The sequence below is a fragment of the Dendrobates tinctorius genome, unplaced genomic scaffold, assembly GCF_039654945.1.
Source record: "Dendrobates tinctorius isolate UK_male_01 unplaced genomic scaffold, ASM3965494v1 ptg000090l, whole genome shotgun sequence".
NCBI classification, from domain to species: domain Eukaryota; kingdom Metazoa; phylum Chordata; class Amphibia; order Anura; family Dendrobatidae; genus Dendrobates; species Dendrobates tinctorius.
Genome location: NW_027361758.1, coordinates 7,064,062 through 7,086,907, shown reverse-complemented (window position 1 = coordinate 7,086,907; position 22,846 = coordinate 7,064,062). Strand labels below are relative to the sequence as shown.

Here is a 22,846-nt window from a genome sequence, read left to right as displayed (position 1 = left end):
ATACACAACGTCTTATAACTGCATCAATTTGTTCTAAATTGTGGTAAACTTTCAGATCCAATGCAAAAAAAATGCACAAGTACATACCATCATTAATCCTGGCAATATGGAAGTACATGATACAGTGAAGTCCTCCATTTGTCAAAAGAAACATATTATAAACACCTAAGGAAAAGAAGACATGGAACATAATCACATGGTAGTTTGGGATTGGTATAGCATAGCGGGTCTATAGCTGACTTGAAGAAGCAAGTACGACAGATCAGAATTCACCATTTATTGGTCCCATAAAGGGTCTTGAACTTTTAATTCCATACATAATACACTTATCTTAGCCTGTTAGGGTGTGTTCACACTATGCAACTTGATTCGTTAAACAATCTCCAACCATCTACATATATACAGATTGTCGGCCATTTAATTATTTGTTTAGACATGCTGAGTGCAAAGAACAAGTGTTGATATATCTATCTCCACATATAGGCTAGTGTTCTTGGCAGCACGTTCTGTTTACATAGGACGTTGTGCCGTCAAAGCGACGACTTTTAAGCAAGTTTAAAAGATGGATTTTTGATTCTTATCGTAAAATCTCTTTCTTGGAGCCTTCATTGGGGGACACAGATTACCATGGGTGTATGCTGCTGCTGCTAGGAGGCTGACACTATGCAAAACAAGAAAATTAGCTCCTCCCCGGCAGTATACACCCACCAACAGGCACCAAGTAGGTGAGAAAGCAGTAGGAGAAGCAACGAAAACTCTAAAGATATGTACCAACCCAACAAGGGACTCAAAGACCCAACACGGTACAACTTAAACAGGGAGGGTGCTGTGTCCCCCAATGAAGGCTCCAAGAAAGAGATTTTACGGTAAGAACCAAAAATCCATCTTTCTTTATCGCCTTATTGGGGGACATAGATTACCATGGGACGTTCCAAAGCAGTCCCAAGGGCGGGAACAGCAATAAAGGAACGAAAAACAGTAAGGGCTTAGGTCGGCCGGTGCGCCTCCGCCGCCTGCAGAACCCTCCTACCAACAACTGCATCAGACGAGGCCTGGGTATGAACCCTGTAGAACGTCGCAAAAGTGTGCAAAGACGACCAGGTCGCGGCCCTACAAGTTTGTAAAGCCGAAGCCTTGTGACGAACGGCTCACAAAGCTGCAGCCCGGGTGGAATGAGCTCTCACTCCCGGAGGGGGCCGTTTTTCCTGAAGTCGGTACGCTTCCAAAATGGTAGAACGAATCCAGCGAGTGATCGTGGATTTGGATGCCGGAAGCCCTTTCCGGCGACCTTCAGAGAAGACCAGCAAGGAATCAGACGGACGAAGTGAAGCGGTCCTGGCGAGATAGACATGCAAGGCTCTAACTACATCCAGTTTGTGGAGAGACTTCTCAAGAGGGTGAGAAGGAGAAGCAAAAAAATGGGAGAATGATATCCTCATTGATGTGGAAAGAGGATACCACCTTTGGAAGAAAAGAAGGAACGGGCCTGAGGACGACCTTATCCTGATGGAGAATCAGGTAAGGGGAACGACATGACAAGGCCGCCAACTCAGAAACACTTCTGATGGATGTAATGGCAATCAAGGTTACCTTCCATGAGAGAAGGGATAAAGGAATGTCCTGGATAGGCTCGAACGGCGCCTTTTGGAGAGCGCTAAGAACGAGATTGAGATCCCACGGGTCTATCGGCGAATGATGAGGAGGAGCCACATGGGCGACCCCTTGGAGAAAGGTCTTAACCTGCGGTAAGGAAGCGAGTTCTCTTTGGAAGAGGCTAGACAGAGCAGAGACCTGGCCCTTGAGGGTACTGAGGGACAGACCCGCATCTAAGCCAGACTGGAGAAAACCAAGTATGGATGGAATGGAAAAGGACATTGGAAAGACTTTTTTATCGTCGCACCAACGGAAAAAAGCCTTCCAGTACCTATGGTAAATGCGGGAAGAGGCTGGTTTTCTGGCTCTCATCATAGTCTGAATCACCTGGTTGGACAAACCTGATTCCCTCAGGATCGCGGCACCAACGGCCATGCCGTTAAATTCAGAGACTGAGAATTCTCGTGGTAAAGGGGGCCTTGCGAGAGAAGATCTGGACGGTCTGGAAGCCTCCAGGGAACGTCCGCGAGCATGTTCACCAGCTCCGTGTACTAAGGCCGTCTTGGCCAGTCTGAAGCCACTAGAATCACTGGGATGCCTTCCGATTTTATCTTCTTGACCACTCTTGGGATCAAGGCAAGAGGAGGAAACAGATACGGAAGTTGGAACTGGGACCACGGAATTACTAGGGCGTCGCAAGCGACAGCTAGGGGATCCCTGGACCTGGCTACGAAGCGCGGAACCTTGTGGTTCATCCGAGATGCCATGAGATCGACATCCGGTGAGCCCCAGCGCTGGCATATCTGATTGAAGACTGTGGGATGAAGAGCCCATTCGCCTGATGCTAGGCCTTGACGACTCAGGAAGTCGGCTGCCCAATTTTCCACCCCTGGAATGTGAACGGCGGAGATTGCCGGAACGTAACGTTCTGCCCAGCGCAGTATCTTTGCCACTTCTGACATTACTTGCCTGCTGCGCGTGCCCCCCTGGTGGTTTATGTATGCCACAGCCGTGGCATTGTCCGATTGAATGCGGACTGGCTTGCCTACGAGGAAGATTGCTCTGATCTCCAGAAGATTGATAGGGAGGAGAGCTTCCTGTGGATTCCAGCTTCCTTGGGCCGTTTTCTGAGGGAAAACCGCTCCCCATCCTAGAAGGTTGGCATCGGTGGTGATGACTTGCCACTGAAGCAGAAGAAAGGACCTCCCTTGTAGAACTGACGCTGGCATTGTCCACCAAGTCAGGGATTGCCTCACTCTGAGAGGGAGGAGAATGGGGCGGTCCAAGGACAACGTGGTCTTGTCCCAGGCTGAAAGAAGGGACAGCTGGAGGGGGCGAAGATGAAATTGTGCAAAGGGCACTGCTTCCATGAAGGCTACCATCTTCCCCAGAACCTTCATGCAGGATCGAAGGGGAAAGGACGTTGGCCGTTTGAGGATTCGGATTCCCTTGGAAAGAGCCACAAATTTTTCCCTCGGAAGAAACACCCGGGCTAGATTCGTGTCGAATTTCATGCCCAGAAAGGTCAGACGCTGAGTGGGGCTCAGAATGGACGTCTCCTTGTTGACTATCTATCCGAGGCAGCATAGAGTATCCAGGGTTATCCGAAGACTCTGAAGACAGTCTTGACGGGACGAGCCCTTGATCAAGAGATCGTCCAGATAAGGGATGATGAGGATCCCCCTGGAGCGAAGGATGGCCATGACTGTCGCCATCACCTTCGTGAAAACACGGGGAGCGGAGGCTAGGCCGAAGTGAAGAGCCGTGAACTGGTAGTGATTTTCCTGAATCGCAAAACGAAGATATTTCTGATGTTGCAAACAAACAGGGATGTGAAGATATGCATCCCGTATGTCCACAGAGAAATTCTCCGGGTTCCATTGAGGCTATCACTCAAGGGAAGGGACTCCATTTTGAAATGGAGAATCTTCACGTGGCGATTGAGCAATTTGAGGTCCAGGATTGGACGAAAGGAACCGTCTTTCTTTGGGACTACGAAGAGATTTGTGTAGAACCCTGAAAACCGTTCGTTTGGGGGAACGGGAACGATCACTCCGGCGGAAAGAAGGAAGAAAAAAGCCTGAAAGAACCCTGGAATCTGGGACCGCTGTCTTGGAGGTCGAGACAGGAAAAAACGTCTGTTTGGGGAGGAAGCAAATTCGATCTTGTATCCGGATGCGACGATTTCCCTGACCCAAGCGTCGTCGACAACAGACAGCCAAGCGCCACGAAAAAGGAAAGTCTGCCTCCCACCCTGGAAGAACTTCCAAGTGGGGGTGACCCGTCACTTGCAGGAAAACCTACCGGAACAGGCGCCTGAAGACCTGGAGTATTGTCCTCTAGATCTCCAGCGGGGAGCTGGTTTGTAAGATGTTTTTTTCTGCTTCCGCTCCCTAGAGGCGGACGGCCGATCTTGCTGGGTAGATCTCTCTGTGGAAGAGAAGGGACGAAAAGGCCTAAACGGCCGAAAACCCTTTCTGTTAAAAAAGCGTTTTGGTCGAGACTGGGGAAGAGAAGTGCTTTTACCACCAGGGGCATCGGAAATTATCTGATCCAGCTTGGCTCCAAAGAGCCTAGAACCATGGAATGGCAGGTTGGTAAGCGACTTTTTAGAAGTGGTATCCGCATTCCATGACTTTAGCCAAAGGACTCGGCGTATGGCTACTATGTTGCTGTTAGCCCTTGCTACGTACCCGGCCGCATCCAAGGAGGCGGCCAACAGGTATTTGCCTGCATGATTAATTTGATCTGCTAGATCTGCCAGCTCATCTTGCGGGGCTGCCGCTAAGATGCCCTTGTGAAGAATTTTTGCTCAAGCTGAAATGACTTTCGCCACCCAGACGGATGCGAAAATAGGACAGAGGGAGGCGCCGGAAGCCTCAAAAATTGATTTGGCCAGCGATTCTGTCTGTCTGTTGGATCTTTAAGCGATGCCCCGTCTGGAAGGGATAGAACCGTTTTAGAGGCTATCCGGGAAACTGGGGGATCCACCTCGGGAGCCTTGGTCCACTTTGTGAGCAGGTCAGCATCAAAGGGGTACAGCACATCTAAGTACCTGCGGCCTGAGAAACGTTGCTCAGGGTGCTCCCAGTGTTTGGATAGAGTAGTATCGAACTCTTTGTGATTGGGAAAGGTTTGAGATGGAGGCCGAGCTCGTTTAAAGAGGACAGAACATTCCTGAGGGGGCTCTTTATTCTGCTTAATTTTGAGGGTTTCGAAGATAGCCGAAATTAGACTATCGACCGTGTCCCGTGTTTTAGATACGTTGACTGCTTCTGAGTCAGATCCCGAATGGGAATCATTGTCTGACCTAAGGTCATCTTCTGAAGAAGGAGCTAACGAAGGGAACCTGGGCGAAGCAGAAGGACCTTGCGAGCTGAAAGATGAGCCAGACAGAGTCCGCTTCCTAGAACTCCTACCCGGTCTGTCCCTCTGAAGGTCGCGGTCAGGAGCGGACGACTAGCCGTGAGAGGCGGTCGGCGCACCGGTGGCTGTAGATAGCTGCGGCAAACGTTCTAAGACCTGGACCAGGGACTGAGAGACTTTAGTCAGATCAGAAACCGACTGAGACATTGCCACGGCCCACTGTGGTGGAGGTGGAGAGCTCTCCTTTCGGGCTTCGGTGTGCTCCTGAGGGGCCGACACAATGGAAGGACTGCAGGACGGGCAGAAGGGAGACGACTAACCTGATGCCCACTTCTTGCAACGCGCACAGGCGTAGTGAATGGCTGTGGGTCTAGAACAGAGAGCCCTTGCAGGGTTGGACATATGTATAGAGTGTGACAGAATGTCGCATGAACTGAGGTGAAACTGCCGCAGGGAGCTAATTGCAGCCTTAGGAAGAAATCAGAGCAGAGCCTACCGAAGTTCAGAAGTGCAGCCAGAACGCCGCTGTGTCCCCCAAGCAGAGATCCGGAGGAGGGAGAAAAACTCTCTTCCAGGCAGACAGAACGGCGATAGCGGTGAGCGGAGCTTAAAGATTGAAAGAAACTGCGGGGGGGGGGGTTGGCGGCTAAGCTTGAGACTGGTACCGCTTGGGTGAAAATAGCCCTGTAATATGGTTAATGGTTAATAAAGAGCGCGAAAAGAGCGCGTGCAGAGCAAGGAGGAGGAGGCTTTCAAAGAGAAAGCGAAAGTTACCGGTTATCCCCTGAGGCTTATGTCCTACGGAGAATCGGGAACCTGTGCTGTTAAAGATAATGAAAACCCGGTGCCAACCGTGCCTGCGCAACTCACTGCTGAACCCCGTCCCAGAGGTGAGCGATGAGGAAAGAAGGGTGGGAGATTCAAACAGGGACTTCTGAGAAAGGAGCTAAGGAGCTTCAAACAGAGATCGATGTAAATGCTACCAGAGTCGCCTGTAGTGGTCCCTGTCAGACTAGGGAGGTCTGCTTCTGTCCGTTTGAATGCAGGGCTGGAGGGGATTCATCCAGCTTACCTTAAAATCCTGAAGAGGATAACCACTGGGGCCCACGGGTAGGGAGCAGGCCGCTGGAAGAAAAGGTCCTCTGTACCCGCACCATGTCCGCTTGGTGCAGAAGACGGCGCCAACCTCCTGCTAGAATGGGAACGTCACCGCCGGTGACTGCCGTCTTCCTCTCAGCCCTGTCCTGGGAGAGGGATGAGGAGGTGAATCAGCAGGACCGGCTACCTGTATCAGCCCATAGCACCCGACGGTGATATGGGAAAAGGTCCTGCCTGCGGTCCTGAGAGTTGCGATGTGGGTAACACCACATTGCTCGCTCAGCCGCCTAATATTGGAAAGCAGGATGAACTTACACCCTGTTTCCTGATGCTGAATCTGAAAAATTGAAAAGAGAGAGATTAATAAACACAACTAAGCCCTAAGAAAAAAAAAAGAAATGAATGGTTAATTGCGGATCTGGGGAGATCCCAGTCCGCCTCCTACAGACACTAAGCACAAACTGAGGTACTTGGTGCCTGTCGGTGGGTGTATACTGCCGGGGAGGAGCTAATTTTCTTGCTTTGCCTAGTGTCAGCCTCCTAACAGCAGCAGCATACACCCATGGTAATCTGTGTCCCCCAATAAGGCGATAAAGAAAATAATTTTGCCAGATAAACGAATGTTATGCTTGACCGGCTTGTGATGGGAAGCATGTTTCCACTTGGATAATTATCGCGAATTGAGCACTCCTAGGAAAGCTTGTTCATAATGTAACTGTAGTGTTAAACCTATGGCAAGAAAAAGGCTATGGTCTATTGAAAATCTGGAGGCCATTATTACATTTATTTATTTTACTCACTTATATAGCGCCATTAATTCCACAGCGCTTTACAGACATTATTGACACTGTCCCCATTGGGGCTCACAATCTAAGTTCCCAATCAGTATGTCTTTGGAATGTGGGAGGAAACAGGAGAACCCGGAGGAAACCCACGCAAAAAAGGGGAGAACATACAAACTCCTTTGCAGATGTTGTCCTTGGTGGGATTTGAACCCAGGACCCCAGCAGTGCAAGGCTGCAGTGCTAACGCCTGAGCCACCAAGCTGCCCAAATTCTTTAGTTAACATAAGAACATATCGGCACCACGCAATCGCGCTGTGAGGGGTGTTGGCCTAACGGAGGGAACACTCTCCCTTTGTTAAATTCCTAAGATGCTGCTGTCAATATTGACAAAAGGATCTGAGAGTTTAAAGTGCTGGGACTAGAGCCAGTTCAGATCCCAGCTGCACATTAAATCCATCCCCCTCTGCAGATGGCACAGACACAACTCCTGAGCAGGCACGGGGTGTACATGCATGTGATTTAACATAATAGGTTACCTATGCTATTGTTACAGGCTTCTATTTCCTGGTTTCATAGGGATAAGATGCCTGCTTCTTTATATAATCCCCCATCCTATATGAATATAATTACCTGGCATACATTATTTGGTGTTAGTGTTACGCATTGCATTAAAAAAAAAATAATACGGAAGTAAACTGATCAAAATATACAAATGTTTATAGCAATCTTCTTCTCTTCATTAAATTCTACACATCTCCAGCTACTTATTAAAAAAGTAGAATTTTGCAAACCTTCATCTGAAGCATCCTTTTCAAGCAAGAGTCTTTTAAATGTTTGCTCATTACTTATTCCTACATCTGGTACTAATGTCTGAAAGGAAACGCAGAGAAAACACTTGATTAGATGAACAACAAAGATGAGAAAAAATGGTAAAGTCTTGTGGGAATAGTACTAAAATATAAAATTGAATATATGTTTGGGGGCGCTAGTACTAATGGAGGAGTGCCCGCTGCAAGACAGAACAACACACCACAACGTTGTAAAAATGAGTAATAAACATAAATGTGTGTCTGCTCTGGGATATCCTCAATATATCATGCTGAATTACCCCCAAGGTAAAATATATAAAATAATATGAATGGTAGCACTACAAACTTATTTGAAAATGTAAAATATGCAAAAATATAAATATGTAAAAGAGGCCTTTATGTGACAATAAAAATTATGGAACAAGAAGCAATAAAATAAGAAGCAATGAAATAAGAAGGACCCGTTTGGAGATTTACCTCAGAAGCAGCCAGTACAGGATATGAAGACTTGCATTGAAGAAGGAGGATATTTCCTCTGATGTAGCGTACTGAGCTCTTCTTGAGGACAAGACAGGGTTAAATCTCCAACATGCAGGCAGCTGCTGAGGCACTGTCCCGGCCGGTGACAGGCACTCACATTCCTCACAGATCCCTCGGTGTGCTAGCGTGGTTCACAGCGTGGAGCTGCTGACTGTAGAGTGCAAGCAGGACCTTCCTGACGTCAGTGAGGTCACACCGAGGGATCTGTGAGGAATGTGAGTGCCTGTCACCAGCCGGGACAGTGCCTCAGCAGCTGCCTGCGTGTTGGAGATTTAACCCTGTCTTGTCCTCAAGAAGAGCTCAGTACGCTACATCAGAGGAAATATCCTCCTTCTTATTTCATTGCTTCTTATTTTATTGCTTCTTGTTCCATAATTTTTAACCTCACATAAAGGCCTCTTTTACATATTTATATTTTTGCATATTTTACATTTTCAAATAAGTTTGTAGTTCTACCATTCATATTATTTTATATATTTTAACTTAGGGGTAATTCAGCGTGATATATTGAGGATATCCCAGAGCAAAACTATAAAGTTAGCGTGCACTCAAGTCCTAATGGTGAGGTGCAGGTGTAATGGACCAATAGGTCCTATTACCAATGATAATCTATTCACCGCACACTCAGAGGAATTTAATGCAAACAAGTGTTCATTTTATTATGTACAAAACATGTGGGAGCCAAAAAAGAATATAAAGCACCAGGTAGAAGCGATATAAATATTACGGCGTTTCGACTCAGTCCGAGCCTTTATCAGTTTATCGCTGAATCCGGTTTCGGATCTTCGAGTAAATAGGAAGAGAACTCCCAAGAGAATAGCCCAAGAAAGATGGCTGTAGCTGTGGTGCTTAAGAGCGGCGCTCCCGCGCCTGGCTGCAATGGCGTCACGCTTCTCCGGTTATTCAGCCCTTGTATTTTGCTCAAGCGCTTCCCCCACATACACACACAGTATAATGCACAACAGTCACACACAAGTACGATGGCACAGAAAACCCCTAAAATACTATGTAAGACCAAACCTCACGCACACACTAGGATGTCCCCCAGCCTTACACAGAAAAATGTCCCTTTCAAACAATATGATGGCTCCATAGCCCCTCAAAAAGTAGAATACCCACCCACTCCTACAACTCTCCCATAGAGTATGATGTTCCCACAGTCACACAAATACTATGATTGCCTCCACAGCCCCCCACCATATAGTTTGTCATCCCTCAAAGCCCCTCACACAGTATGAAGGCAGCACTCGCACACAGCCTCCCAAGCAACATTATCCCCCCACAACCTCGACTTAAAAAAGTATCAATTAAATCAATCAAAATTCTTTTATATACTCCAAAATTTTACACAAAAATATCAGCTTGATGCATAAAGACGACCTGGTAAAAGGTCCACTGATTGAAAAAAAAATAAAAGACAGGTCTGAAGAAATGGCGTTACAAACCAATGTAATGGAAATCTGCAGTGTCTGTGCTAACTGTAACAACTCCATGTACCGCCAGACTGGAAGTGAGCGACTGAGAATATTACTTCATTTTCACCCTGTAGCCACTGTTTCAGCAAGCCTGCCATACGTGATTTAAACACTATTTACTGCAGATTACCAAAATATCTGCAGGTAAACAGCGTTTTTGAAGGAGACAAGTTCCCTTTAAAGCGTTATACCCATCTTCACAGATGGATATTGTCAGGATAGTGCTTGAAAAAAACAAGCATTTCTGCAATGTACTGCTTATAAAAATGTACAGCCGTCCTTAGGGTGAGTGCACAAGCTGCGGATTCTGCTGCGGATTTGGCCCTGCGGATCTGCAGCAGTTTTTGCTGCGGTGTACAGTACCTTTATTTTCAATGGAAAACAAAAACCGCAGTGCACACGGTGTGGATTTTTCCGCGCGGATTTGCTGCAGTTTCAAAACCGCAGCATGTCACTTCTTTGTGCGGAATTCGCAGCGGTGTCACACCTGCTCCATTGTACAGGTGTCAAACAACAGGGGAAAACCGCAGGTTAATCCGCAGATAAACCGCAGGTCTTTTGACCTGCGGATTTTGCAAAATCCGCGCGGAAAAAATCCGCAACAGAATCCGCAGCGTATGCACACACCCTTAAGATATATCTTGTGTTTACACTCGGTGCCTAGGAGACCGACAACCACTGCTATCTAAGCTTATAATCACTGCACTAAAAGCTGTCTAGGATTAGGAGGTAAGGGTATGTTCCCGTGGGTAGAAACCGGCAGCGCTTTGGATGCAGCAGATGTCCGCTCCTTCCAAATTGCTGCCCGCTTTTGAACGCAGGTGATTCCGCATGTGTTCACTGAATCGTGCGGAATCACAGCATCCCATTACATTGTATGGTGACTTTAAATAGACATGCTGCAGTGGGTAAAGACGTGCCGCATGTGCGTCCACGCAGGAGGCGTCCCTGCATGCATAGTTGAGATGGAATTTCATGAAATCCCATCCACTATACTGTAATATCTGTCCACTGTGGGTTGGAAGCTGTGGATGTACGCAGCGTCCAACTCCACAGCATTTACTGACCATGGGAACATACCCTAACAGTTTATGGATAGCTTCAAAGCAGTCAATAGAAAAGAGCTTGTACCCACTGCCCATGTTCTGCTGGCTAGCAGTGGTGGTCTATCTCCAAGGCAACGAGCTGTAAATAAAACTAAATTGTTAATATCTTCAAAATGACAGAATATTTTAATAAGCTGTACATTGATTGCATTATCTAGCAATATCTGACAATGCCCATTAATGAATACGAGAGTAACCTTTTAAGATTGCAAAGCTTTACCTGGACTGGATCCAATTGCAGCCACTACTCAACTCAGACTAAGACTAGGAAAGTATGGGTTTACTGCCTTCATATGTCATAGTTACAGACAGCAAGGAAATTGAGAAGATTGTGAAGGATTAAGACTAGACATGAGCAAATATTTCAATGTTCGGTTCGCCTCACGATCGCCGAATTAGCAATATTCGCTGATTTAATCGTCGATTAAATCACTGAATATAGCCGAACATACACAGCACAAAAGCCGGTGTTTCCCAAGCTGTGTGACAGCGTGAGAAACACTGGCATAGCGCATCTGATCGGCGGTGAAATCATCCCCACTGGTCAGAGAGCAATGGTTCCCACGCTGAGGGCTCAGCTGTGATCGGATGTATAAAGTTTACCTCCGTCACTGGTGTCAGCTGATGGGACTACAGCTCCCATCAGCTGACACTTGCAGCAGCTAGTAACAGTGAGAGCAGGAGTGGCGGATGGAAGTACTCATCAGCCGCTCCTGCACTGTAATTAAAATAATTAAAAAAAAAAAACCCTATGTGGGTTCCCCTGTATATTTGATAACCAGCCAGATAAAACGCACAGCTGGGGGCTGCGACCCTGTGCTGTCAGCTTCAGCAAGGTTGGTTATCAAGAATAGAGGGGTTGCCACGCCGTATTTTTAATTATTTAAATAAATAATTTTTAAAAACCGGTGTGGGGTCCCCCCCATTTTTGACAACCAGCCTTGCTAAAGCAGACAGCTGGGGACTGGTATTCTCAGGTTGGTAAGGGGCCATGAATATTGACCCCACCCAGCCTAAAAATAGCAGCCCGCAGCTGCCCAGAAAAAACACATCTATTAGATGTACCAATTCTGGCGCTTTGCCTGGCTCAGGTGACATCAAGCCCCGAGGTTAGTAATGAAGAGGCGTCAATAAGACGCCCCCCATTATTAATCCCATAGTCACATTGTATAAAAACACACACACCAAGAATAAAGTCCTTTAATTTAAAAAATGACACAGACTCCTTTAATAATCTTAATTAAACCATACTTAAGACCTCTCCTAATTCCACTGAAGCCTTCGTTCCCCTGTAATAAACCAAAAGTAATAAAACAACAATATACCATACCTGTCCAACACAGTGTAATCTATGTTTGGGGGAGAAATAGTTTTCAACCAGGACGGTGCCAAGATGCGACCGTTCCGGCTGAAAACCACTGGTGATTGAGCTGCTGGGAATGTGACGTCATAGAGGATACCTTCGGTCACTGTGCTCCGTTCCCAGCCAGGTAGAGCTGCGATGAGATCTGGCTCACGGTGCTAGCGGGGATCTCACCGAAGTCACCGCAGCTCAGCCCGGCTAGGAACACAGCATCAGTAACCGAGAGTGACATCATAGAGGTAACCTCCGGTCACTGGGCTCCGTTGCCAGCCGGGTGTCAGCTGTCAGAATCAGCTGACAAATGACATCAGCCGATCGCGATGACGTATTCCGTCCATGGTCAAATTGGCCCATGGCACATGATGTCAGAAAGGGGTTAAATGGCCAAAGAATGAAAAAACAAACTTGAATACCTACTTTGGTAAACAGGATCTGTCTAGACAGTACATGAATAAGGTGAATGCTGCCATTTCTCTCTCCAACTAACAGGAACCGTCCTTCATAACAAAGGTCAACAACATCAACTTCAGTATCTGCAATAGTAATAACGTATTACATTAGATATATGTAATTATATAAGCACAAACATATTCTGCAGAATTTCTCATTTCAGTTAACAAATTCTGAAAAAATACCATTCAATCACATGATAAAATGTGTATAAGGAAAAGAATTTAACCAAAATCTGTCCTCTTGCTCAAGCTGCGCCAATCAAGTATTAGGAAATCCTGGGAGAATATGTCATGCCTTCTGCAAGAAAGCTGAAGCTTGGGTGTCAGTCAACGTTCCAACAGGACAATGATCCCAAGCGTATCTCAAAGTTAACCAAATCCAGGAGCCCTGGAAGATTCTGGAGTGACTGTCAGGGTTTGTGCCCACGATCGGGAATAGCAGAATTTTAGATGCGGCTCACCTGTGCCTTGTCCAGAATACTGCATTCTAGGTTACAAGCACAGTGGGTGGGATTTCTATAAATCCACTGCCCACTGTACTTCTATTTGACGCTGTGTAAATTCACCAGCGGTGCGGGTTTACGAGCCGCAGTATGTTAATTACCTGCAGCGAAGACTCTACTCTCGGCTGCATAGTTCCACCCATAGCCATTCATTACATGCAGTAAATCTGCAAGGTTCAATGTTCTAATGTTACCTGCGTCATTAGAATGCAGCAATTTGGATGCAGCGAAAATATGCAGGTTATAACAGCCAGAGGGGTTCTATTAGGTATTAAAGTTGTTTGTCAGGAAGGGGATACATAATTGAGACTGCAGTCATTAAAGTGGCATTTTGTGATTAATTTAAACCACTTATTATATTACTTAATAATAATCTTTATTTTTATATAGCGCTAACAAATTCCGCAACGCTTTACAGTTTTCACACATTATCATCACTCTCCCCAATGGGGCTCACAATCTAAATTCCCTATCAGTATGTCTTTGGAATATGGGAGGAAACTGGAGTACCCGGAGGAAACCCACGCAAACATGGGGAGAACATACAAACTCCTTGCAGATGTTGTCCTTGGTGGGATTTGAACCCAGCTAACCACTGAGCCACCGTGCTTGTGTTGAGCTATTTAAAACGGTTTGATTGGTTTATGGCAATGAGCAGAAAGTTTGTAAAATTTTACTAAAAACTTATTTTGCATTGGGGGTTGAACAACTTTGACGGCAACTGTACCTGCTAACCTAAATGGCACGAATAACAAACACAACTTACTTGATCCCCTCAATGGACTTCACTAAAAAAGTAGGAAAACTACATATGGTAAGGTACTGGCAAAATTTAGAAACATTCTACTGACAAGTAAGAATAATTTAACAACAAACTTTTACTACATTACAAACTTTTACCACATTATGAACACAATGTTAGAAAATAAACACATAAAAGTTAATACTAAAAAAAAAAAAAAAATGGATTTTTGTGATAACTCACCGTAAAATCCTTTTCTCCGAGACGCTCATTGGGGGACACAGATACTGTGGGTGTATGCTTCTGCCGCTAGGAGGCTGACACTAAGTGAAAAAAAGAGGTTAGCTCCTCCTCCGCCGTATACTCCCTCACCCCTATTGCGGGCGGAAATCAGTTTGGTGCCAAAGCAGTAGGAGGACAACAAAATCAGCCTTAATACAGGTACAACATGTCCAAAGAAAACACCACCCTTATATCAAATAAGTAAATTAATTTAAACAAAACAAGAGCCAACTTGGCTGATAGGGTGGGTGCTGTGTCCCCCAATAAGCGTCTCGGAGAAAAGGATTTTACGGCGAGTTATCACAAAAATCCATGTTTCTCCTTCGCCTCATTGGGGGACACAGATACTGTGGGACGTCCTAAAGCAGTCCCGGTTTGGGAGATTGACTCACCGATCCAAGCTACATGCACCTCTTGTTTAAAGGTGCACCACCGCTGCTTGGAGAATCCTTCTACCCAGGCTCGCATCCGCCGAGGCCTGAGTATGGATATTATAATGTTTGGCAAAAGTGTGCAGGCTGGACCAGGTTGCTGCCCTAACAAACCTGTTCCATCGAAGCCTGGTGCCAAAGCGCCCAAGAGGTGCCCACTGCCCGAGTAGAGTGCGCTCTGATCCCTGCTGGAATCGGCGTGCCTCTAATGAGGTAGGACTGCTGAATAGTCAAACGAATCCATCTGGCTATGGTCGATTTTGAGGCAGCGAGTCCCTTCCTGCGCCCTTCGGGGAGCATGAACAGCATGTCCGTCTGACGAAAAAGTGCCGTCCGCGACACGTACCTCCGGAGGGCTCTTACCAGGTCTAACGTGAAAAGCCTTTTCCACACGGTGCACCGGTGCTGGACAAAATGAAGGCAAAACAACATCTTCATTAATGTGAAAAGAGGACACGACTTTCGGCAGAAAAGGAGGGGCTGGTCTGAGGACCCCTTATCCTTATGAAAAGTGAGGAACGGGGCTCGGCAGGATAGGACCACCAGCTCTGAAACCCCCCTGATGGAAATGATGGCCACTAGGAACACCACTTTCTAGGAAAGGTACCTCAAAGAGATATCCTGAAGCGGTTCAAATGGAGCTTCCTGCAGAACACTTAGGACCATGTTAAAGTCCCAGGCGTCCATAGGCGCCTTATAAGTTGGTACCAAGTGGGAGACTCCCTGAATGAAAGTCTTCACCTGCAAATTCGTAGCAATTCTGCGCTGGAACAGGACGGATAAGGCTGATATTTGTCTCCTGAGGGAACTTGGGGCAAGGCCCGAGTCTAAGCCCGACTGGAGAAAAGCCAAGATGTTGGGGATCGAGAATCTCAGCGGAGAAACACAGCGGCCTCGACACCAAGCAAAGAACACCTTCCAGGTGTGGTTGTAAATTCGTGCTGAAGCATGCTTCCGGGCGCTAATCATTGTAGCGACCACCTCGCTCCCGAACCCTGCCTGGGTTAGAATCCAAGATTCAACGACCATGCCGTCAAACACAGGGTCCCTGAGTTCGGGTGGCAAATCGGCGCGTGAGACAGTAGATCTGGGCGCTCTGGCAGGCGCCAAGGAACGTCGGCGAGCAGCTGCATTAGATCTGCGTCCCACACTCCACGGGGCCAGTCTGGGGCCAGCAGAATCGCCGGCATCCCTTCCGTCTTGATCCTTTTGATGACTCTCGGAAGTAGTGGCAGTGGGGGAAATAGATATGGGAGGCAAAACTGGTTCCATGGCAGAACCAACGCGTCCACCGCGAATGCCTGCGGGTCCCTAACCCGAGCGACATATGTGGGCACCTTGGCATTCACTCTGGAAGTCATCAGGTCCACATCCGGAGCTCCCGACAGAAGACAAATCTGCTGAAAAACTTCGGGATGTAGAGACCACTCCCTGGATGCAAGACCCTGCCGGGTGAGAAAGTCTGCCGCCTAATTTTCCACGCCCAGGATGTGGACAGCCGAAATCACCGAGTGATTTGCTTCGGCCCACTGAAGAACGTGCCCCACCTCACGCATGGTTGCTCTGCTGCGAGTGCCCCCCTGGCGATTTATGTAAGCCACCGCCGTGGCGTTGTCCGATTGAATCCGGATGGGGCGGCCTGCTAGAAAGCGATGAAACTTCTGCAGAGCCAGCCGAATTGCTCGTATCTCCAATAAGTTGATCGGGAGGCATGCCTCCTGTGGTGACCACCGTCCCTGGGTTGTGTGGTGGCGAAACATCGCTCCCCAGCCGAGGAGACTGGCATCGGTTGTCATTACCAGCCAATGATCTGGGGGGAAAGGTTTCCCCTGGGCCAGAGAGGAACTGGTTATCCATCATCCGAGCGACTGCTTGACTTGAGAGGACAGTCGGCACCGCCGATCGAGCGTGAAAGGATTCTTGTCCCAGGCTGACAAGAGGGCACGCTGCAGGGGGTGAAGATGGAACTGGGCGAAAGGTATCGCTTCCATTGCTGCCACCATTTTCCCTAGAATCCTCATCCCGGATCGGATGGTATGAGGGACTGGTTGTCGAAGTGTCCAGACTCCCTGCCGGAGAGCTAGCGCCTTTTCCTGAGGGAGAATTACTAACCCTTGGCAAGTGTCGAAGATCATTCCTAGGAAGGAGATCCTCTGAGCTGGCACAAGGGATGACTTCTTCGCATTGACCTAAGCGGGCAAGAGCATGTAGCGTGATGATGACATTTCCCTCGCATGCCCGTATTGACGGGCCCTTGACCAAGAGGTCGTCCAGATAAGGCAAGAAAGACGACTATGCCTTGAGAATGCAGTATGGCCATGATAACTGCCATAACCCTTGTGAACACTCTGGGAGCCGTGGCTAGCCCGAAGGGTAGCGCTACAAACTGAAAATGTTGATCGCTGATGGCGAAGCGTAGAAACCTCTGATGAGGAGGAAAAATGGGAATATGCAGATATGGGTCCTGGATGTCTATTGAGGCCGAGTATTCTCCCTGCTCCATGGCCGATATGACTGAACGGAGAGACTCCATCCGGAAAAGTCTGATCTTGATGAATTTGTTCAGAAGCTTCAGGTCCAAAACAGGCCTGACAGACCCGTCCTTTTTGGGAACTGCAAAACGGCTGGAACAGAACCCCTGAGCTTTCGTGTTCCGGCACTGGAACAATGACTCCATTGTGCTGGAGCGACTTGATGGCTCCCAATAGAGCCCTTGCCTGGGTATCTACCCTGGGAAGCCGGGAAAGAAAAAACCGTCTTGGAGGGAATCTGACAAACTCTATTTTGTAACCTGAGGCCACCAATTCTTTTACCCATGCGTTGTGAGCGACATTAACCCAGACGTGGTGAAACCAGAGTAGGTGGCCGCCCCCTTGCTGGTGTCGTCTGGTAAAAGCCTCGAGTCATTTGGCCGACGATCTTTGGGATGTGGATCCCCTCGATCTGGGCTGCTGAGTACACATTCTCCCCAATGGGTTGGCTCTATATGAGACCTGACGCTCCCTATCCTGGTTGGGGCGGCCTGAGGCGGCGGAATTGGCCGCTGTAGTCCACCTGGGGCTCTTTCCTCCTGTAGAGCCGGAGATAAGTTGATCCAACTTCTCCCCAAATATGCGGCCGCACTGATAAGGCAGGGAAGTCAAGGACTTCTTAAAAGTAGAATCGGCTCGCCATGTCCTTAACCATAGGGCTCTTCTGATAGAAATTGCATAAGCGACAGCAAGTGCCGAGCAATTGGCCGCATCCAAAGACGCATTGATTACATAGTCTCCGGCCATCGCCATCTGACCTGCGACCTTTGAAATCTCTGCAGCTAGATCCTGCTCCTGCGCGACCTTGTTTAATGTTTCTGACCATGATATCATAGCCTTGGCTACCCAAGTTGCTGCGAATGAGGGAGCGAGCGCTGACCCTGACGCCTCATATACTGAGCGAGCTAAGCTCTCTATAAGGCGATCCGTGGGATCCTTAATCGAGGAAACACTAGGGGCGGATAGCAGGGTCTTAGTAGCTAGGCGCGAAACCGGAGGATCCACCATCGGGGATTCCACCCATTTTTTACGGAGGTCCGGAGCAAACGGATACCTTGTTTCGAGTGTCTTTTGACCCGAGAAACGGCTGTCCAGACGTTCTCTGTGCCGCTGCACTATGTCCTCAAACTCCAGGTGAGAGGAAAAAATTCTGTGCGGGCGCTTCACTCGCTTAAATGCCACTTTATGCCCCGCAGCCGCTGCGGGATCATCCTCAATCCCCAGGGTCTGATTGACGGCTTCTATGAGGCTGTCCACTGTTTCACGTGACCCTGGAGTGTCCAGGTCATGGGGCTCATCTGAGTCGCCATCTGAGGTCTGCTCGCCATCAACCACTGGTGACGGGGAGCGAAAAGCAGAACTCACAGATGCCGAGGCACCGGGAGACACTGTATGGGTTCATTTCCCCCCGGGTCTGCCTGGAGTGAGAGCGGCCCCTGCAGGCCGGAGGCTCCTGTGAGGTAGAGAACCCCTCTGAGACAGGCGAGCCACTGTCCCTGTCCCTATTTGGGGCCCAAAGGGATTCAAAATCTCTCGTAAGTGACACCAAAGGTTGCGACAGTGATAACACCCATTCCGGTGCTCGGTCGCAGGGGAGGGCTCCTGAGGGCGTTCGGACTTGCAGACTTCGCTCTGCGCCCGCGGATAAAACGGACCGACAGGAGATGCATGCAGCGTATAACAACGTATGCGTCTTAGCTCTTTTCTTGATATGCTGTACCTGTCAGGCATCAGCCGGAGGAAGGTGCTCTTTGCTTCAATTAGCATAGCCTCTCTGTGGGGCTAGGGGGCAGCACTTACCCCAGTCCTGTGTCTTCAGCGTGCGAGGCGTCGCTTTATCTGTGCGCCAGCACTGTGGGCAGGCCCCTGGACGGTACTTCCTTTTGCGGCCTAGCTTCGGCCTGAAGCCGGGGCCAAAATTTTTGTGACGTGACGCCGGGGGCGGGGACTCCCGGCCGCGGCGTAGCGCTGGCTGAAGCCACGGCCTCGATTTTTACTATCTGCCCGGGGGGGGGCTTCTCCTTAGCATTGGTGGGGCAGTGGGGGCCACACGGACTACGCTTGTGCCTCTGTGCAGACTGGAGTTTCAATACCCTCGGGTGGACAGGGCTAAGTCCGGCATCATGTCCCACGGTGAGGGAGAGGATACGTGGGGGGAAACTCGCACGTGCTCGCCCGTTGTTGGTTTGGGGAGATCGGACCCTTTCAATAGGGTCCGTCGCCTGTATCTCACCTCCGTGGTCTGACAATATCCCACGTTGTGGGAGAGGATACGTGGAGGGACACTCGCACATGCTCGCCCGTTGTTGGTTTGGAGAGATCGGACCCTTTCAATTGGATCCGTCTCCCCTATCTCACCTTCATGTGAAAAAAGGGAACATCCGGAAAAAAATCCCCGTTGCGGGAGAGGATACGTGGAGGAACACTCGCACGTGCTCGCCCGTTGTTGGTTTAGGGAGATCGAACCCTTTCAATAGGGTCCGTCGCCCCTGTCTTATCTTCATGGGGAAAAAAAAAAGGTCAGTATTGAGGCAGACCGACGTGTGCCTCCAACAGACACTAAGCAAAAACTGATTTTGGCCCACAATAGGGGCGAGGGTGTATACGGCGGAGGGGGAGCTAACCTCTTTTTTTCCACTTAGTGTCAGCCTCCTAGCGGCAGAATCATACACCCACAGTATCTGTGTCCCCCAATGAGGCGAAGGAGAAAAATAATTTAAACCCTCAGAATGGTACATATTACAAAAAATAAAACTCGTCCACAGAAAAGAAGTCCTCATAAGGCTATGCTAACTGAAAAAATATAGTAATAAAATGAACAAAAAATTGTTATGTATTTAACCCCCTTCACGCCATGGCCATTTTCTGCTTTTTCTTTGTTTTGTTTGTTTTTCCTCTTCTTCCAAGAGCTATAACTTTTTTATTTTTCCATCAATATTGCTGTATGAAGGCTTATTTTTTGAGGGACTAGTTGTACTTTTGAATGACACCATTCATTTTATCATGTGATGCACTGGAAAACAGGAAATACTAATTTTAAGTGTTTTGACACTGCAAAAAGAAAAAGTGTAATTTCACAATTTTGCTTTTTTTTTTTTATTTACCATGTTCAATATAAGGTAAATCTGACCTGACAATATGATTCTCCAGGTTAGTGTGGGTACGCAGACACCAAACATATATAGTTTTTTGTTTGTTGTTTTTTAAGTGGTAAAAAAAAATTGGAAATTTGTAAGAAAAATAAATTAAGCTTTTGTTGCCATTTTCTGAGAACCATCACGTTTTCATTTTTGGGATAAGGAACAGGGTAAAAGCTTTTCACTGATACCATTTTGGGGTAGGTACAAAGTTTTGATCGCCTCTTATTACATTTTATTGCAATGTTGCGGACGCCAAAAAAACTTAATTCTGGTGATTTGATTTATTTTTCATTAGCCGTTTACCATTCGAAAAACTTTATTTTACACAGCCCTCCAAAGAGGTCCACGTGGAAACGCGTGTCGGGGCCACTGATACACGCAGGCGGAAAGCACCTTATGGGTGAGCATTTGTCAATTTATACATGATGTTGATGCTTCTAACTCTGTCATTCACAGATCATTTGTACCAATGAACGCTACTGATACCTGGTTTTTCTTCATCTCCTTTATTTCTGTTACTGGCCATCATTTACAACATGTATTCTGTGTACAATTGCACTTGGTTGCCATCTAGTGGATATACTATATTACTACCTTGAGATCATTTAAATTATTTTTTTCTGTGGATTTTTACTGTCAGCCATCTATACTACTGTTTAAAAAAATTTTTGCAACTTAGTTCCTTATGACATTTATATGTCTTTTGTGTACATTTTTTGTGTCCTCACCATTAGACCTACTACCATTTTTGGGGATATTTTCAATCAAATGTAATTTTTAGTTAAATAGGCCTTATTACTATTTTATATCTACCTTGGGGTCATCATACTCCATTTTTTGTATTTTCTTTATTTTATATTTTGGTAGATTGGACTTTTATGAATGCATCAATATCAAATATGTGTATTTATTTATATTTGTTGTTGTTGTTTTATTTTTATTGGGTGCAAAAGGGGATGATCTGAACCAGAGTTTTTTATTTTTTCATATTAAAAAAAAACCACTTTTTACTGTATATAATAGTCCCCTAAGGGGACCTGAAGATGCAATTGTCTAATCGTTTGTGCTATACATTGCAGTCCATCAGTACTGCTATGTACTGTATAGTGAAAATCACCTATAAACTCTAGCAACGGGTCTGCATTCACAGCAGGATTGTAATGACAGACAAGGGATCTTCAGCAGACCCTCAGATGTCATGACAACCCATCGGCGCCCCACAATCACGTAATGGGTACGTCGAAGGGAGCGTGGAACGACGTGCGCCACTGTAGGCAAGTGTCAGAGACTTGACTGCAAGATTTTAAAAGTATAGATGGAGCTCCACTCCACCCACAGCTGTTATAGGCACATGTGTGGGGACAGATGTGGGCTCGGTGTGTGAGCAAGCATAAAAGTCAGGGAGCAGGTAACGTTTTCATGATATGTCGTGAAGAGGTTAGGACAAAAACAGGTGTGTCCGTAGAGGATTAAAGAACATGCTCTAAAGTGCCAACTATTAGGGTATGTTTCCACGGTCCGTAACGGCAACGCTTTGGACGCAGCTCCGTCCAAAGTGCTGCCGACTTTTGTACACGCGGTTATTCCGCATGTGTTCATTGAACCATGCGGAATCACCGCATCCTATACATAGACTGCGATAATTATCTTGCGGAGCCGGAGACTGAGTGTCTCCGCAAGATACATAGACATGCTGCGGTCTAGAAATATGCAGCGCATGTGCGTATACGCAGGTCTGACACCTGGGTCTTTGAACGCATAGTGGTGATGGGATTTCATAAAATCCTCTCCACTATGCTGTAACATCTGGGCGCTGTGGACTGGATGCTGCGGCTGTACGCAGCGTCCAATCCGCAGCAAATACTAAGCGTGGAAACATACCCTTAGGGGTTTCATTTCTTTCTCATTTGTCATCCACTGCACTAAAGGAACAGTAGTGCCAGCATATATAGTGATGGCAGACTGCTCAGGCTAAGTACCGTAAATGTCCACTAAAGCAAAGTGAATATCTGATAACAGAGCAGCAGCTTAGAGGCTTATTGGATGAAACATGTAAAAAATAAGACAGATGTCAGTGCAGAATATAAAGCCATAAATCCATGTATTATAGGAGAGTCTGTGCACTGAGATTTTTAGCCACGACAAGGATGCACTGAGCACTCTAACATTTGTGGCTAAGATTCAGTTTCTGCAGAACAGAGGCAGCACTTAGGGAACTAAAGGTGCGATGTTTATAAGGTCTATATCCATTACAAGGCTGTGTGCATCATTTATACTGTCAGTTTGGGCATTCTCGCTTTGTCATAATTTGATGAAACATCTGGGATAAAGGGTTGAAGACGGATAAAGGGTTGTAGACTTACCAAACTGTAGCTGAAGCAGCAGAGACTGGCAAATACTGTCAAGAAGACACACTGATTTGTCAGCAACAATAATGCATCCTTCACTGGTATTACAAGCAAAAAGGTTTGGATTAAAGGAAACCTGAAAGGGAAAAAAAAAGGTACAGTCATACAATGTTTTCAATCTCAGCAAAGTTGTTCAATTAACCCTGCATCAGGCGCAATAGGCCTGACAGGCTCAGCTCACACATCTTTGTTTCCCCCTCCTCTCCAAGGCAGCAGAGGATC

General features: G+C 47.2%; 1 protein-coding gene across 3 annotated transcripts in view; it reads right to left on the bottom strand.

The window, feature by feature from the left end:
* Window positions 1-22,846, bottom strand: part of KNTC1 (kinetochore associated 1) — a 292,839-nt gene that overhangs the window by 233,576 nt on the left and 36,417 nt on the right. For 2 of the 3 annotated variants that reach the window (XM_073586034.1, XM_073586035.1), the window contains exons 3-6: window positions 22,580-22,700; window positions 12,553-12,668; window positions 7,634-7,712; window positions 88-165 (exon numbers count right to left, since the gene is read on the bottom strand). In XM_073586034.1, coding sequence (XP_073442135.1) covers window positions 88-165; window positions 7,634-7,712; window positions 12,553-12,668; window positions 22,580-22,700 — 394 coding nt within the window. Of the gene's footprint in view, window positions 1-87; window positions 166-7,633; window positions 7,713-8,128; window positions 8,277-12,552; window positions 12,669-22,579; window positions 22,701-22,846 lie in introns of those variants that run through there. The other variant, XM_073586036.1, reaches the window with a different exon arrangement.